The 17,259-nt window shown below is 37.7% G+C and overlaps 3 protein-coding genes and 1 non-coding gene across 4 annotated transcripts; 1 reads left to right on the forward strand and 3 right to left on the reverse strand.

Annotated features, from left to right (window-relative positions):
• Positions 1-611: 611 nt before the first annotated feature.
• LOC141842216 (cypmaclein-like) lies at positions 612-1,710 on the reverse strand. The gene is made up of 4 exons (XM_074730437.1): positions 1,539-1,710; positions 1,415-1,453; positions 1,263-1,308; positions 612-1,063 (listed from the first exon to the last, which is right to left on the reverse strand). The coding sequence occupies exons 1-4, from the start codon at positions 1,599-1,601 to the stop codon at positions 879-881; spliced, it is 333 nt and encodes a 110-aa protein (XP_074586538.1). The 5' UTR covers positions 1,602-1,710; the 3' UTR covers positions 612-878.
• A 1,405-nt stretch (positions 1,711-3,115) lies between these two features.
• On the reverse strand, positions 3,116-5,560 carry LOC141840069 (IAA-amino acid hydrolase ILR1-like 1). Its single transcript, XM_074727962.1, has 5 exons — positions 4,981-5,560; positions 4,540-4,665; positions 4,295-4,424; positions 4,025-4,197; positions 3,116-3,955 (listed from the first exon to the last, which is right to left on the reverse strand). The coding sequence occupies exons 1-5, from the start codon at positions 5,398-5,400 to the stop codon at positions 3,443-3,445; spliced, it is 1,362 nt and encodes a 453-aa protein (XP_074584063.1). The 5' UTR covers positions 5,401-5,560; the 3' UTR covers positions 3,116-3,442.
• Positions 5,561-7,112: 1,552 nt separating this feature from the next.
• LOC141839305 (chaperone protein dnaJ 16-like) lies at positions 7,113-14,834 on the reverse strand. The gene is made up of 12 exons (XM_074727026.1): positions 14,707-14,834; positions 14,333-14,543; positions 12,017-12,140; positions 11,752-11,834; positions 11,531-11,642; positions 11,348-11,452; positions 9,085-9,135; positions 8,243-8,329; positions 8,032-8,140; positions 7,788-7,936; positions 7,642-7,695; positions 7,113-7,560 (listed from the first exon to the last, which is right to left on the reverse strand). The coding sequence occupies exons 2-12, from the start codon at positions 14,491-14,493 to the stop codon at positions 7,339-7,341; spliced, it is 1,257 nt and encodes a 418-aa protein (XP_074583127.1). The 5' UTR covers positions 14,494-14,543; positions 14,707-14,834; the 3' UTR covers positions 7,113-7,338.
• A 1,688-nt stretch (positions 14,835-16,522) lies between these two features.
• TRNAP-AGG (transfer RNA proline (anticodon AGG)) lies at positions 16,523-16,594 on the forward strand. Its single transcript has one exon. It is a non-coding gene; the product is annotated as a tRNA-Pro (tRNA).
• Positions 16,595-17,259: the final 665 nt, after the last annotated feature.

Genomic DNA, 17,259 nt, shown 5'->3' on the forward strand with positions numbered 1-17,259 from the left:
ATATTTCTCCAGTTTAATATACTTAAATTCCTTTTGGACCGTGAAAATTATTTTCCTATTTTGTTTTGTAGATTTTTAATAATCATGCCGTACACAACTATAGCAAACGAAAAAGTATATAGATCATTTAATATATAAAAATGAGTTGAAGTGCGTTGAAAGTCAATTTTACCGATTTATTTATAAGAAAAAAAATAGTGACGATCGAGCTAGGTACCTCAGTAACTCCACTTCCACGGTCATGTAAGCGTCTCGACGTCAACCAGAACACTGATCGAACCGAGGTTAATCCCCCTCACTGGTCTGATGCTTGCTTTCATCTCGTCTGTAAATGTCCTCACAAAACACAATCAATCGATGATGCTTTAATTGAAAGTGTTTTTCATTTACATATTATGCTTTATGAAATATATATATGAAGCATAAAGTATAAGAAAAATATTTGGATAAATGGCAACAAAATTAGAGATACTCCGTTTAGATTGAGGAGATGATGAATAGCAATAGAGAAGAATATATATATATATATATATATATATATATATATATATATATATATATATATATATATATATATATTAGAATAATTGATAAACTCAACTAATTGTTTGTTCCGCACTACTTCTGCCTTATTGATATATACATACAATCATCTTTTCCAAACACAAACGAAGTACTTAAACTAGCTAGTAACGACGACATCTTGACGAGCCTGAGAATAACTAGCAACGACACATCCAGTGCCATACAGGAGAGAGCTTGAGACTTAATTATTCTTGTGCAGTGGAGTAGACTAGTAGAGTAGAGTAGAGTAGCGTAGCGTAGCGTGAAGTAGGGTAGCTAGGGTAGGATCTGTCTTAGTTGAAGCAATTGACTAGTTAAGGGCATTTAGTGCGGTTGGCATGGGTGGTCATGTTGGTGTAGCATGTGCCACACATCTCCCTATTGCCGGAGGTGCCCGGCGGCACGCACTTGCACCGTACACAGCACGTCCCGCACGCCCGAAGGCACCGATTTGGCCGAGACTGGGCGCTGCACCGTGTCCCGCACAGCCCCGTGCAATCTGCCAAACACAATGTATACCAACAACAGCTACAAGTTAGTTCATTACATTATATTCAAGACTTCAATATAATATATGGTCCCGTAGCATACATATATAGCAGAAGGTTGGAGTTTAGTAAATTTCCCTTTTCCTTTCTTTCTCCAAAAAAAAAGCAAAAAAAAAAAAAAAAAAAAAAGGAATGGGGTTTAGTTCTCACCGAGTGCAGGAGCAGGCTTACCAATGTCCTGCTCTCCAGCAAAATTCTATGGATCACAAAAGCAACAAAAAAAAAAGGAAAAAAAAAACATTAAGAAGTTAGAACAAGAGATAACGGAAAATGTGATGGTTCGGATGAGTAAGGTTACGTACAGAGTCAGCTTCAACAAGTGAGTTGGCGAGATGATCGTCCTGCCAGTAATGATTCATGAGCAAGCTAAGAGCTAGCAACCAGAATAAACTGGATCTGGTTCGGAGACAGAGGATCGAAACTAACCTGGTTAAGGAGGAAACAGACGAGAAGCATGGCGAAGAGAAGCTGCTTGAAGCACAAAGCCATGGAGTTGTACTACTACTCGAGTTGAAGTGGTGGAATGAAGTTGAAGTGATGGCTCAGCCTTAAGAAAAAGTGAAGCAGCTACGCAGAGAAGGACACGAAAGAGCTTTAATTGCTTCCTCCATTTTTTTGATTCATTTCAGTCTAATATCCCTGTATCTATTAAAATTAGTTATCGTGGGCACTTAATTAACTCATCATTATGGTCATGAACTCCAGACAAAGCAAACACTCAACCGTACAACTACAAGCTTTCCAGCTGGCTTTCTCCTTCCTAGCTCTGATTACATTTTTATCCAGACAGAAGTAAATTTAATTTGGACCGAAAGTAGCTAGCTAGTGATCCCACCCCATGAGTACACCAAACCATCTTCACGATTGAATCGATGGATTGAACTGTAATTGAGTTGACTGATTCACTCCGATCTAGTTTTCTAAACCTTCTGGTAGACATAATAATTGAGTATCGATGGATAATCGATATACTATTATTCTATTTATTTGAGTTAGATCAGATTTATATTAAAATGATAAAGTACCTCGATTTTTTGCATATTTAAAATGGGAAATTTGTCCTTTATCTTCATCTTTGGAGGGAGAATTCACTTCTCCAATCGACAATCGGGTACATGACTCGACTAGAGTAGGCAGTGGCATAAGATTTATGTCAGAGATATAATCGTGGAGTGACATGGACATTTGGACTTTGTCCAGCTAAGAGTTCCTTACAGCTGAGCTGGATCCCATTCCGCTATGGAATCATTTCCGCGTTAATGGGGAATCATTAAGTTTGAACGGTGTTCAAAAGATTTTTATTAGGTCAGAAGTGGGTCCCATAGATTTTTTTATTATTTTTTTATGTGTTATAACAGGGCAGCGTTGCAGATTTGCATGCATTTTCAATACATGACAGGATCCTAATTTGTTGGGAAAAAGAAAGATCAGAGAGATTTTATATTTATTAATTTAAAATTTTAGAATATAAAAATGATAGGTATTATATTCGCAATGGTGCTGATTCACAAACAAAGAGTAACAAGTGAAGACAAATAAATAAAGAAATATAATTAATTTTATCTCCGTTAATTTCATCCAAAGGAAAATGGAAGAAAATAACAATCGAAATGTTCTTTTACAGATGCCTTTCCATCAGTATTTCTTTACTACGTCGGTCAAATGCACAGAATCTTTTTCTTTAAGAAGATTATTCTTTTTAACATTTTGGGGAAATAATTTGATGCATTGTAAATTTCACACTCCTAATAAATTGCTCTCGTGTAATAAATCATAATTTATCCTGTCTGAGTGTATTTTTTGTGGTGTTGAAAATAAAATTGTCTACATATATATGAAACAAATAAACTTAATATAATACCATATATTTCGGACATTAAATATTACTAACTCTTAACTATGTACTTAAAGAAACTATCATAAGAAAAACATGTTCCAATGAAGATATATCATAGTGTAATACTAACTAATACCCCCCTGTGAATGCATATATATATATAAACTTGTGAAACATTACCATTGAGATTTCTATACAATCATCATTTGTCTATCAGTCGATCAACCTCAATTAATTGCCTGATCAACACAAACCCCATTCATTCCTCGAGGATTACGGATTACTGAAACCGAAGCTGATTCCCTTTTTTTTTTTTGGGAAAAAAAAACAAAACAATGGCGTGGCTTACCGAAATCACCAGTCCATTGAAAGTAAACCAAATGAATCAGTTAATCCATCAGCTCCCTGATCCATGTAATCATTAGCAGGCAGGCCATCAGCATCGAGGAGCTAGGAGACTGATGACCCAATAGATGGATGTTCTTAATTCGTCTCAGTGATCCTCGCGTCGTTTTGCAGATTCAACAAGATAATGGTGCGCAAAAGCGGCATGAATTGCAGCTCCAATGGGCAGCACATCCTCATCGATGGTGAAGTAAGGGCTGTGTGGAGGATGCACTGAGCCAATCCCTTCATTTTTAGTCCCAAGCAACAGTAAAGTCCCTGGCACTCGCTCCAAATAGTAAGCGAAGTCCTCACTCCCCATCACTTGCGGCGCGATCTCAACCTTGTCGCTCCCCAAAAGCTCCCTGGCCACCTCCTGCGCGTACTCGTCGATTCTCCGATCAGTCACCGTCGGAGGAATCAGCGGCTCCCCCGCGTTCGAGAACATCGTCTCTGCTGCGCACCGGTACACCGCCGCCTGCGCCTTGATCACCTCCTCTATTCTCCTGGTGATCTCTCGGAAGATTGCCCTGCTGAACACCCTGAATGTGCCTGATATCGTCACTGAACTCGGAATGTCACTGTAAGAACTGCCTCCATCTACTCGGGTTACTGCCACCACCTGCCACCGATCCCCCCCATCAGAGAAGTCGTTTCCGATTGAATTACGTACGATGAGGAAGGTGAATACCTGGCCGTCCAAGGGATCGGCTTCCCTCGAGACTAGGTTCTGCAGACTGATCACGGTGGCTGAAGCAGCTAAAATGGTGTTCATTGCTGCCTGTGGAGGTCCATCATGGCGTATGGTGGCCCTAAAGTACCCACAACCAGCCAAAAACTCCCCTGCTCTGGAGGCCACCACCCCTAAAAGTAGAGCTAATTACAATGTTAAACGCGATTTCATAACACCTAGCTCGATATATATATATATATATATATACAAGCTGGAGATTAAAATAACCTGCGGGAAGGATGTAAGCCACGTGCATGGCAAATATGGCCTCCACGTTCTTGAGGGCGCCTCCACGGATCATCTCTACGGCCCCAATTCCCTTCTCCTCCGCTGGCTGAAATATCAGAACCGCTGTTCCCTGATTCATTCAAAATATTAATCAAAGACTAAAAATTAACAAAATGCGATGAGAAGAATTAAGAAGACCATGCAATAAGAGGCCAGCAGATTCATTCGAAGCGATCAGAGATTACTTGGAGTGTGTGTTCGAGTTGATGCAGTATTTTTGCGGCGCCAAGCAGCATGCTGACGTGGGCATCATGGCCGCAAGCATGCATTTTGCCGTCGATTTTGCTCTTGTGATCCCACTCCACCAGTTCCTGATACATCATAGCATAGGTGTCTTAATTAATTAACGATCTCACTGTTCAGAATTTCGCTTTTTGAGATTTAAATTAAGAAGAAGTGCCAGGAATATAATTAATAGTTTCCGAAATGACAACGCGCGTGTGTCTACGAAAAGTCGAATCGTATGAAAAGTTTGGATTTTGAATCAAAATCAGCAAGGTTTTGACAAAAATTTAATTCTTATTATGAAGAAGAAGAAGATCGTTAGGGTTCATAATCACAGTTTGTTTTGAAAAACTTATGAAATCTTGGGAGCGCGGAATTTTCCCTTGATCAGATCTAGATACCTGAATTGGCAGTGCATCCATGTCGGCCCTGAGGGCCACGAAGGGCGGGCCGCCGGAGCCGACGGTGGCGACGACGCCGGTACCAGCCACCGGCCACCGGTACTTAACCCCGATCCCGTCGAGCTCCCGGCGGATGGCGGCGCTGGTGCGGAACTCCTCGTGGCCGAGCTCTGGAAACTCGTGGAGCTCCCTGCGGAGCCGCAGCATCCACGCGGCCGTCTCCGGCGCGTGCGCCATCCTCCTTATCTCCTCCGTCTTCGACTCCCCCACGGCTCCTGCGTTCGCCTCCCACACCGCTGCCCCCTCGACGACGCTCAGGCAGTCGTTCCGGCCGCCCGAAAACAGGGGAAAGCTCGCAGCCGGCGGGGCCGCCAAAAAGCAAAGAATTAAACAACAGAACAAAAAAGAAGAAGAATCCATAACGCGGGCGATCGAGCGGAATTTCGATTAAATCAATTAACGCATACCCAAGCAGAACACGATCATGTTTATATACAAATCATTGTGGGAAAGTTGAGGAAGTGAAAGAAAGCGTCGTCGTTGCCTCATTAATTTTACGCTCGACCCCATTCAGATTTTGTTTTCACGGAGTTGTGAGGAATTGCAGCGTTTGCACGTGATTAATGTTGAAAAATAATTAATAGGGGATTAAATGGTAGTGTTCGATAATGATAATTAAAGACAGCTTTGAGCAGTGCAATAAGAAGGTTTTGGTTAAATATGAAAGAAAATTTTAATCTAATTTTTATACTTTAACAAGTATAAAAATATAATCAAATTTGATGAGAATTTTTTAATTACTTAATTAATCCCGAGTAGTTCCACTCCTAATTTTGACTAAAATTGATTCGATTTTTTGAAGAAAAAAAACCCTCATATTTTTTAAGATTTGAACATTCCAAAGCGAATCATATTTTGACAAAAAGGAATAAAGTATTCCACTACTCCCTATAACTCACATGTTGTAGCTTTGGACTTTCGACCAAATTGTGTTGAAAATTTGTGACTTTTGCTATTTCAAAAAACGCCTAAACAACTTGGAATTTTCCAATTATTCACGTGACTTTTTTACTTTAATAAACTCATGATGTGTCGCAGACGTCAGGCTTATGACATCATGGATTTTTTAAATTATTTTAACGAGTGGATCTTTATTCAAAAATTTTTACTTCAAACTCGACTTTTGGATGATCTAAAAAAACACTTGTTTATTCCAATTTGAATAAAATGGTGTTCTAGAGTAATTCTTCGCGTGATAATTTTTGTCAAAGAGAAAAAAAAAAAAGAAAAATGGTGTTCTATAGAGTCTTTTGAAAATTCCAATTTGAATTTGAATAAAGCAAACAAAATATCAATAATTTCACATCAAAATGTGGATGTGATATTAACGTACTATATTATGGGTAACTATTTATATAAAAATAATATTTTACTAGCTAGTGACAAAGCAATTTAGTTATATTAAAATTGGTTACTATGAGTGATTTTAGAAAAAAACACACAATTATCACTGTCCACGCGTAGTTATTCTAACAATATGATTATTATTTTCATTATTTCATTATACAAAGGGGGAAATTAAATTAAAATTGTTTGTCACTAAACAAAGTAAACTGAACATCTTTTTTCTAAATTAAGTTCAAAATTCTTCATTATAGATGTCTAATCCTATCTCTCCTTCTCTAAAATAAATTATTATCAGTTATATAAAAGTTGATTTACTCAAATACATACCCATACATTTTATTCAATTTTAACATACACATTAAAAATAACAATAAAACTATATTTGTAAGTGAAATTCTAATAATAATATATATAATAAAACTATATATGTCAAATTCATGGGATATCAGATTCATAAAATATTTCTCATATATCTGAATATATATATATATAATTGTGGTGTGCATGAAATCTCACGTGTTTCATTCAAGTCCTCGATGGGAAGACAGGAAGCCGTATATGAACCAGTCACGTGTCGTTTTTTGCCGACACTCAGTTGCTTTTATTTAAATTTGTTTTTAAAATACGTTATTTTTCTGATCTTCGTAAAAGATGCTAGCCATTAAAAATATTTTGAACGACCAAATGCACGTAACAAATTATTTATTTCCATTAATTAAGAGGGCAATTATAAAGAGAAAAAAATATTGGTTCATGGTACATTGTAACATCTAATATATGCACAGCATTGCCATGAAGAAAGAGCAACGCAGAGTGACTGCACAGTCAAATGAACAACAAGAGGGGAAACGAAGAAAAAAGGGATGAATAATCCTTGAAAATTATAACGGACCACTTGAGAACATTGTCAGTCAGTTGATGATCTATAAGAAATGAAACAATAACACGTAATCAACATGGCTTCCTTCTGTCCATCTTCAAGTGAATTTTGAACCATTTTTTCTTTCGTGTCTGATCCCTTGACTTTTCTTCTTCTTTGACTTGGGACTCGTCGTCACTTTCAGACAGCTTGAAGGAACTGCTCATTTTGAGGTTACTCGAATGTTGCTTTAGAGGTGAGGCAGTGGTGTAGGAGGCATGGACACTGTTTCTTTCCTTGAGAAGCTCATCTATCTGGATCAAGTATCAATTAGGACGACAAACATGAAGATCTTTGCAATGCCTGGAGAGAGGGTATCAAATGATAGAACTTACATCTTGCATTTCCTTCGAGTATCTGTCAGTCATCGCGGTGAATCGTGCCATAACCTGTTCATCTCACAGTAATGGGGCATTCTTTCATGAATCGACGTTGAGAAAAAAGGATAGCAAACAGAACCATTCAAAGATACATGCCAAACCTCTCTATACTCTGTCTCAAACTTAGACAGTTCCACTCTTTTGGCTAATATTCTTGACTCAACATCACGGAGTTTTAGCTTTTCCACTGAAAATTCTTCAGCGCACATAACTTCTAGTGTATAGTTTACACTTTTGAAGAAATTATCACCTTCAGATTTTCATTCCACGGGAACAAAGTCAGATAAAATTGATAATAACTCCTAGCTAAGATCATTCGAAGAACAGAACAACAATGCAACTTACCATAGACTGCAAATACATGGTTGCCGGCTTTCAGTTCATTTATTTCACAAGCTTGAAACCCATCCAGTTTCTTGAAGAATGCAACACTTGGATCTTTTGCAGATGAAAGCTGGAGGCAAGAAATGTAGGTTACTAAACAAAGTGTGATTTAGTAAATCTATCCTTGGTTTTGGATATGTTTCCAATGCTTCTAAGAATAGTTTATTCTTACCGAATTAACTAGATCAAACCGATATACAGGAAAATTAAGGAAGAACATTCCAGCAGAAGTAACCTTTCCAGTTTTGGTGCTATCTTCCTGCACCAGTCTGGAAGTCAGATGAATACATCACAAGCAATATAGATTGGACAGGACTATAAAACATGCAATCAAAGGCTATGATATGAGAACAAGGGATCTGTAACTTACATAAACAATTTCTATGTTGACTAATTCTTAAGCTACCTACTGGGGCACAAAAGATGCAAGAGGAAATGGAGGAATACTCTGAAAGGAAACTGAAGAATTGACACACTCAAACATGACAATGTTGGAATCAGTTTCACCACCAAGCAACGTGGATTGATTAATTTGGTTCCTATGAAAATATTAAGATGGATGCCATAAATTAATCGAGGAAATCAAATAAATGATCATATTACCATCAATAGATGAAAACCAACAGAAAACTAAGATAAGATACAACTAACATATTATAGATAACAGGTATTATTTTATATACAAAGGAGCAAAGGGCAATGGAAAGTCCACTCTACTAATTCAGTATTTAATTGACATCCCATCTGAAATCATCACAAACATCAGGCTATTACTCTGTTTTCAGGAAATAAGTGGAAAATGATTCATGTATAACTCCAACATAGTATTAAAAACAAACTAGCATCTTGGACGATGTTAGTTCATTATACATGAACAAAGTAACATCTAAATTACACCTTGAACTTCGCAGATGGATCAACATGAAAATACCTTGGGCTAACAAAACAATTGATGCAAACAGAAGAAAAGGCATTAATTGATTACCACTACATTCGCCAACATATTACACCAACCTGTAATGCAAGACTTAGACCACCATTCTCTTCTCGCTCAAAGTACAACAACTGCACATTAACAATAAGAAAGATCAAGAATGATTAATGATATAAAAAACAAAATATAAAGGAATTAGTGAAGGTGTGCTCAAATGAAATCCATAATGCTAATAACAAATTGACAAAGAGACAACAGATTATCAATATATTTTTGTAATTAGAAATCAGTGAATCTGGAGCTGAAACGACCATGCAGCAACCTGTACACTCTAAGTCCAACCATTGCTTTGTTAGGCACTCAAGTCCTAGAATTAATCAACACAAGGCTCTTGGAAACTAGTTCACATGATGACTGGCCAATTGCTGCACCAATTAGCTTGTGTCGTAGTGTCCGGTTGTTCAATTAGCAAATATAAGACACAAGAACCTAACTTAGACTAACAATTTCAGGATTTCTTGCAAGGTATTAGATTATTGATAGTGTCCTGTTGTACCTCAATTACAATGTTAATTCGTGACATTTTCAACTCAGATAAACACTGTGATTGTGCAATTAAATGAAAAATGTCATTGATACTTGGTATTTTCTAAAATATGTGGATTATATACAAATAACATCGTCTGACAGACAATAGATATATTTCATGCATTCATTGTCCAACTCTCCAAACATCTCTGGAAACATGCATCAAGATTCAAGAAGCATCTGGACCGGCAATCAGTATGAGACAAAAATGTTATATAGCAAACAATAATGTTGTTTTTGCTATATACAGACTAGGAAATGTAGTACCCCAAAACTATGACAATTAAATTCATGTCATTTGCAGATAACGAAAGTGAATTGAAACCCAATTTTAATGATTACTTGTTAGTAAGGAAAGTCCCAAAACATTTTCAACAGGTGACTCTATATGGATGCTTCTTCAAAAAATATATATCCAGCATATTTTAACAGCAGTGTCTACATACAGCAGTTGGTAGGGGTGTCACACAGAAAGACTGGCCTGGCACAGTTCAGCCTTAAATGGACCGACCACAACCGGAGCATGATGGGCCCGTGCTAGACAGCATCTCCATCGTCCCACATGTTGGAATCAGCCTAGCTCGCACCCAAACAGTGCTGAACATGGTATGTACTCTAGGTTTGGAGCTGGGCATGACCCAAGTCCATGGGCTGACTAGTTTTCTACTTAAATTCCCAAAAACACACCTTATTTTACATTAAATATAAATAATAAGGCATTCAAGTCATTTCATTAATAAAATAATTAGGTTTTTAATTTTTTTTAAAAAATCCCTTATATTTTTCTATAAATACCCTCCACTCTTCATCCATCAAATTCTCATCCCTTCGGCATTCTATCCTCTCGTTTTCAAACTGCATCCTCCCTTCATCTCTCAAGTCCCAAAATTTTCTAGTACAATATTTGCTATTCACTTAAGTCACCTATGATGTGAGGACAGCAAAGAATCCTGATGGCTGGAGACTTACGATCACATTGAAACCTATGGCTGCACCATGATGCCCCATTCAGAAGGTGACAATATGAGGGAGGTATATCTGGATTTACTAGTTGTCGATTGGAGTTGGACATCCAAGCCTTTCACAATATGTCAAAGGTTAATAGGTAATCTATAAGCCACTCACCATGGGTTTGCCATCAGATTTGCAGCTATAACATTTATCCAACACTTGCCAATATTAAAAGTGCACAGTTAGAGAGTTAAAAATTAGAATGTGTATTCCTTAATTCATGCGTTCATGTTCATATGTAATTTTATAAATAATATAAATTTTTAAGTGATATAATTCCTTGAAAAATATTTCTGATATTTAAACATATTTTATTTTTTTGAAAAATTTCTCAGACTAAGGCCCTTGTTGAGTGGGGCTACCACATGTAAGGCTAGGGTCCAGCCCAACAAGACTCTGTTTGTGTTGTATCAAGCTCAACTTAAAGAAAGCAGAGTCGTGGCTAGTTCGAACACAGCCCATGGACACACCCAAAGATTGGTAAATATCTGTTGAATATATTTATATAATTATATCATTGTAAAGAGAACTACAATGTAAATAATGTTAACTAGGACAACATGTGCATAAGTTTCCACCTTTATACTGAGTGGCTTAGGATGAAAGGATTAATTTTTCACAGCATGAAGAGTTATTAAAAGACTAACAAAATACATGCAAAAGAATACTCATATATTGGGATGGGTACTAAACAATATATCCAGCATCATTATATTAGAATCCAGTTTGAGATTTTGAAACAACCTTGAATTTGCTCTTTGCAGATGAATGAACTCGACAAACAACTCCCATCCTAGCTTCCTTTTCTGTTATTTCAACTGAATAAAAATGTGCTGACTGTTTCTCTACCTGTTTAATTATGGAAAATAACTTATACGATAGATTTGTAGTGAAAGTTCTGCGAACAGAAAGAGGAAGTGTCATTACCTTTCTGGTAATTAACTGCCCCAATGGAAGTGAACGGACAATTACCAAGCCATTAAGTGCTTCCTCCAGTACCGTTGCAGAAACAGTTGTCTTAATTGGAACTCCAAGTTTACTAATATAAAGTATTAAACAATAATATGTAACAATGATATTTTTGATATTCAATTCAGAAGCGCCGCCACAGGATATAAAGTAGTATTATGTTCATTGGCCCACTTTACCTAAAAAGTGCAGCAAACATTGTGTTCACAGTACCAAGACTTGAAAGATCAAGCTCCAGTTCCTGACTATCTGATTCAATAGCCTAGGAAAACAATTTAAATTTTTTACACAGATTTTTGGCTAAAAAATTTGTCCAATTAACTCAATAGATAACATTATAGAAGCAGTAAACATATCAATGATAATGATGTCTTTGGAAGAAGACAATAAATGAATTTAAACAAAGATGACCAAAAAAATGAGCATACAATTTGTATTGCTAACCTCAAAACCTGATGTGTCATATTGATGTCTTCTATCTGGATCAGACAATACATTGTATGAGAATGTAACTTCCTTGAAAACCTCAGCAGCCATAGGATCATTTGCATTTTTGTCTGGATGATATCTATAAATGAGCAGAAAATATAATCAGGCATTATTTTTTATGCTACAAACTCTACAATATGACAGTAAGCAAAAACATTTCATCTACAATAGAGGACTGGTAGCATTATGGTAAGAAGAAAAAATAAATTCGCAATGCCTAGAAGGATAAGAATTATTGGATAACTTGTGTCAATATAGCAGAGATGAGAGTACTAAGAGGGGTGTGTACATTAATTAGAAAAAATAAAATAAAAAATGATTATATTCAAAAGTAATTAGGTATTGCTTCAATAGATAATAGATAATAAAATATGAGGCCAAAGAAAATATTGTTCAATGTCATAAACAAGTTCTAAATAATTTAGATATTTTTTGTGATATAGGCTTGTATAAATCTCAATGAGGAATAAGATTCATAAAGCTAGTTGAGCTAGCTGATCCAAAATAGTTGGGACAAAGATTACTCGATGGTGATGATACAGCATCTAAGGCTTGTGACAAATAAGGCTTGATGATGAGATGTGGGCAGTTTGTGTCATATAACTTTTTTCAGTTACTTGAAGCAAGACTACATTTTCACTGTCATGATTGTGATGAACATAGCGATTAGCCCCCAACACATCAGCATCATCAAGCAAACATGTTCATTGAAACCACTTAGCCTCTAATACATGTTAAATTAATCTTCAGATCAGATTTTAGTATTATTGTATATTGATTAGACTTCAAGAAGGATAGTTATAAGATATCGTAGTGAACCACAGACTTCCAGTATTGGAACTATCATAGTATCACTTAAAGCAATAAAATTACTGGTTTGAATTATATCTACCTCAAGTTGGAGATATTTATTCCTACCAGATTAGTGAACAAGCTGAAACCGGCTATGAGAATAAGTTATTCTGTTGTTATGGAGTTTTATCTTGCTTGTGTAAGACTGCTAAGCTATATAAGTTGGCATAATGCAGCAATAAGGGCTGAAAAAAAGGGATCAAGGATTTTGAAATTGGTTAAGACAGCAAATTGAAATGCCATAATGAGAAATAATCAAGACTGACAAATGGAATCTACATTAAAGACATTTAAAATAAGATTAAATGATCCTTCTATATTCCCTAACATATCGCTGATATTTGCATTCTCAAAAGGTTTTGCAATTTTTAAATAACCAAAAATAGAGATAACTGGCCTAGAGCAAGAAACATAGATGTTACGGTAGCAAGAATTGTAACAATTTTATATGTCATTCACCCCTGAATCATTATCTTATATTGGCAAAGAAAAATTATCCTGCGCACTAGGTTACAAGGTTTTCAGGAAACTATTTTTATAAAGTTAAAACTCAATTCCAGATATATAGGGGATGAATTCTATCAGTCAGTGCAAATGGGCCCAGTGGCATAATGCTTTGGTGGCAAAGCCAGATAGATTGTATTGAAATAGAGGTAATGAGAACAACAATAAATGCATCATTTATTATGTATAGTTCTTATCATTGGCATCAGGCCTCCAGAGTTAGTGATATCAATGGGGGGATAATCATCATGCATCATACAATCAATACAAGATGGGTTGCATCATTGATAAGAGGGCAGCATTCATGCAGATGGCCACTGTTGAAGCCATCGTATTGCCAAGACAAGCAATGTGAGATTAGTGTGGATAGAAAAATCCCTTGTTTGGGACTAGATGACTAATGTTGACTGTTGACTCTCTAGATTACACAAGAGACAATCAGTGCCTACGATTATCTTATCCAATTGGCATCTGATGAAGGATGGAAGTCACTCGGAGACATGCCTCATCATATGGTTTGAGGTTCGACCAATCCCTTCCCTATATTAGGCCACCAAACATAGTCAATTCAAAACCAAGACCTTCGGATATGATATACCGAAGGCACTTCAGCTCAAATTGTTTGTAATTTCAATTAGAAATCATTCACTTTCCAAATCATATGACATACCCATGTCACTAAGTCACACTTACCTGAATACAGTAAAAAGGATTGAGGCACAAAGAACTTTTACAAATTATATGTAATTTATGTGCGCAATACTATTTCAATAAGGCCGTGATAGAAACATTCAAGCCAAAAGTTTATCCAGTCATTACCTATAATGATGTTGCAAAATGAAAATTGGATTAAAAACCAATTATAGCTCAAATACTAATGCCATAAATCAGCAAAGCAAACCTAAGATATCTTACTTGAGAGCCATCCTTCGGTACGCACTCTTGATTTCCTGTTCCGTTGCGTTACGGGGGACGCCAAGCACTTCGTATGGGTCCCTTCTCTGCTGCTGCAGCTGCTGCTTATTCGGATCCCTTTTCTTCTCTGCCTTGGCGGAGGAAAATCCCGGAGCCGGCATGTTCTCGCCCCGAAAACCAACCCAACCTTCGGTCTCCAACCCTAGTCGCACTTCAACACGAGAAATAAACAAAACCTTTCCGCTATCAAAAATCTAGAATCCCGCACGAAGAATGCAGATCTGCACGCCGATCCTCCAACTCTCTCCCGTCCCGAAACCGGACACGGAGGCGAAGGAGATCCCGGAGCAAACGGATATGTCTCGAAACCTTACAAGCTCTGTCGCCGGAGGACGAGAGAAGGGGAAGGGAAGAGGCGGACGCGGAGAGCGAGCGAGAGGATATCGGCGAGGGAGAAGGGGACGCATTCAAGTGTTCCCCATGAACATTGAACAGTGCTGTTGCTGACCTGTCCCTCTTTCCTCACGCCAACCAAGCCAGCTGCTAGCTCACGGGAAGCGTGATGTCCGCATAAATCCTGAATCTGCGATGCGATCCCGTTCCTCCACTGTCATAATCAATGGCCGCAAAACAACATTCTCGAGCGGATGCTCCTATAAAAGAAACATAGCATTCAAAAATATTGGAAACGGGATTGGAAACATAACATTACTGACAAAACAAACGGACTCAGTAACAGTAGTCGCCCATTCGATAATTAACTTGTCGTTATGCATTCGTAAATACGTATTGGAATGGGAAATACGTATTGGAAGGTACGGTACGTATAACATTGGTAATTAATCTCTTCGTGAGTTGTCAGGAAACTGATGAGTGTGCCTGCAGCAGTGCAGCTGAATGGAAAGGGAAAACGGCTGTCAAACGGCCGGTACCTCGACGGCTAGCTCAACCGTGGTTGGGTTGCCTAAATTAATTGCGCTTTTGTAGTAGTCATTAATTACTTAAAACTATTTTAGATGGTCATTCATAACGTGGCATGAAAGTGACAAGGACGAAGAAACTTTGTTCTTGTTCCTATGGAAGAGTTAGTTTAATGGTTTAGGACCATTATTTTTTTTTATTATAATTTCTTGATGGTGTCCATCCGTTATCCAAAAATAAGTACTCCAAATACTGAAGTAGGAGGTTATATCCCGAGCATTGAGCAGGTGCTTGATGTATCTTGCGATCTGTATATTAAGGTCCAGTGCTCGATCGGTGTAATAAAAAATCCAACGACTGAGGTCAAGTACGATCGGTGCAACCTGTAATCCATGTATCGTATCGAAGACAGATTGCGCGCTCGGTGTAATTGAAAATCCGATGATTGAGATACACTACTGCTCGATCGGTATAACCAACGATCTGCATATTAAGATCGGATGCTCGGTTTCACTGGAAACCCCAACATTGGGGTCGATGCTCAGCTCAATGTAATTGGCTTTCTGAGCCTTGAAGTCAGGTCGAAGGCCTAGGGAAAAATAATTAAGAACCCATCATTTTTTAATCAGTACTGTCTTATCTTCGCGAGCTTGACGATTGACTGACGATTGCGTCATATATATTATATACACACACACGATAATGATATATACCTTGCACACCACCCAGTGTGCGCCCGCATCCGCAATTGAGTGTAGTTCCGAGCGGTCCCACGTAATCAGTCGCGAATGCAGCAGAAGTGCACGGAAGGACGCGCAGCATAACTTCCATTATAAGCAGAAGCATGACAGAGGTTTCAGTTCGGAGACGTACGTTTAAACCAGGACTAAACATCTCTTCAACTCTCATTCTGTTTCGATCAGAGCCCAGAGGGCAGCGATGGCAATGGCGATATGGATATTGGAGTAACCATCAAGAGGAGTATCTGCACAGCCAGCATAAGATATTCGAATAAAGAAAAGAAGGGAGATGGCTGAATTATAAATTTTCATTGGCTCTACAAAGATAGCCTGCTCGTGATCTTCAGGTACAAGGATGCACTACCTGCAAAGAAGCAATTTAAATTCAGAACTAAAATATATCAAGCAAATTTAAAAGAAATAATAAATTCTCATAATGTTTATAGAAAAATAAAAAGCTTACGGAAGGAGTCATTAAACCATTTATTGATATTATTTAATAATTGTTATATTAATTTTGTGTCAACTTGGGCATTTGGTCTAGTGGTATGATTCTCGCTTAGGGTGCGAGAGGTCCCGAGTTCAATTCTCGGAATGCCCCATTATTTTTGTTTTGTTCTTTTTTTTTCCTTTATTTATACACGCTGAAAAAGAACAATTTTAGATTCGTCTATAATCTAACATTGGAATCGGTAATTATTATTCAAATTAAAATATCATTTTCAATCGTGAAAATATTTCATTAATATTTACAGAAAATGTAGAACTGACAATATTTGGACATAAAGAAGGTATTATTTTATTTTAAGGATATTATAGAGTTTTGTCTTTATTATTACTGGACTGCGGAAATATATCAGACATGTGCCCACATGATCACTACGCCGGCGGTGCGGAGCTGCAACTGTTGTAAATCGAAGCATCCGATGAAGTCGGCGCCGTCATTCCAATGGATCAGGTAGGCACGGTCGAGGAATACGGCGACTCCGAGTCTGACGAGGAGGAAACCGATCAGCACCGCCTCCGAGCGGACGCCGCCGACGCCGGCGCAAACCCGCGTGAACAAGAAGGCTAGCCCGGCGAGAAACAGAGCGAAGGCGCGCAAGCAATTGGCACAGACGGTGGCGCCAGCGGGGGCGTCTCCGGTGAGCAATGCGTCGCAGGTGACGACGAACACGAGAATGAAGGGCGTCAACAATTTACGGAGCGCACTATATATAAATTAAGAAATGAAGATAATTAATAAAAATTATTACTGTCGTTAAT

Source organism: Curcuma longa, chromosome 11, assembly GCF_044706935.1.
Source record: "Curcuma longa cultivar G26 ecotype Majalengka, Jawa Barat chromosome 11, ITB_CL_G26_1.1, whole genome shotgun sequence".
Lineage (NCBI taxonomy): Eukaryota > Viridiplantae > Streptophyta > Magnoliopsida > Zingiberales > Zingiberaceae > Curcuma > Curcuma longa.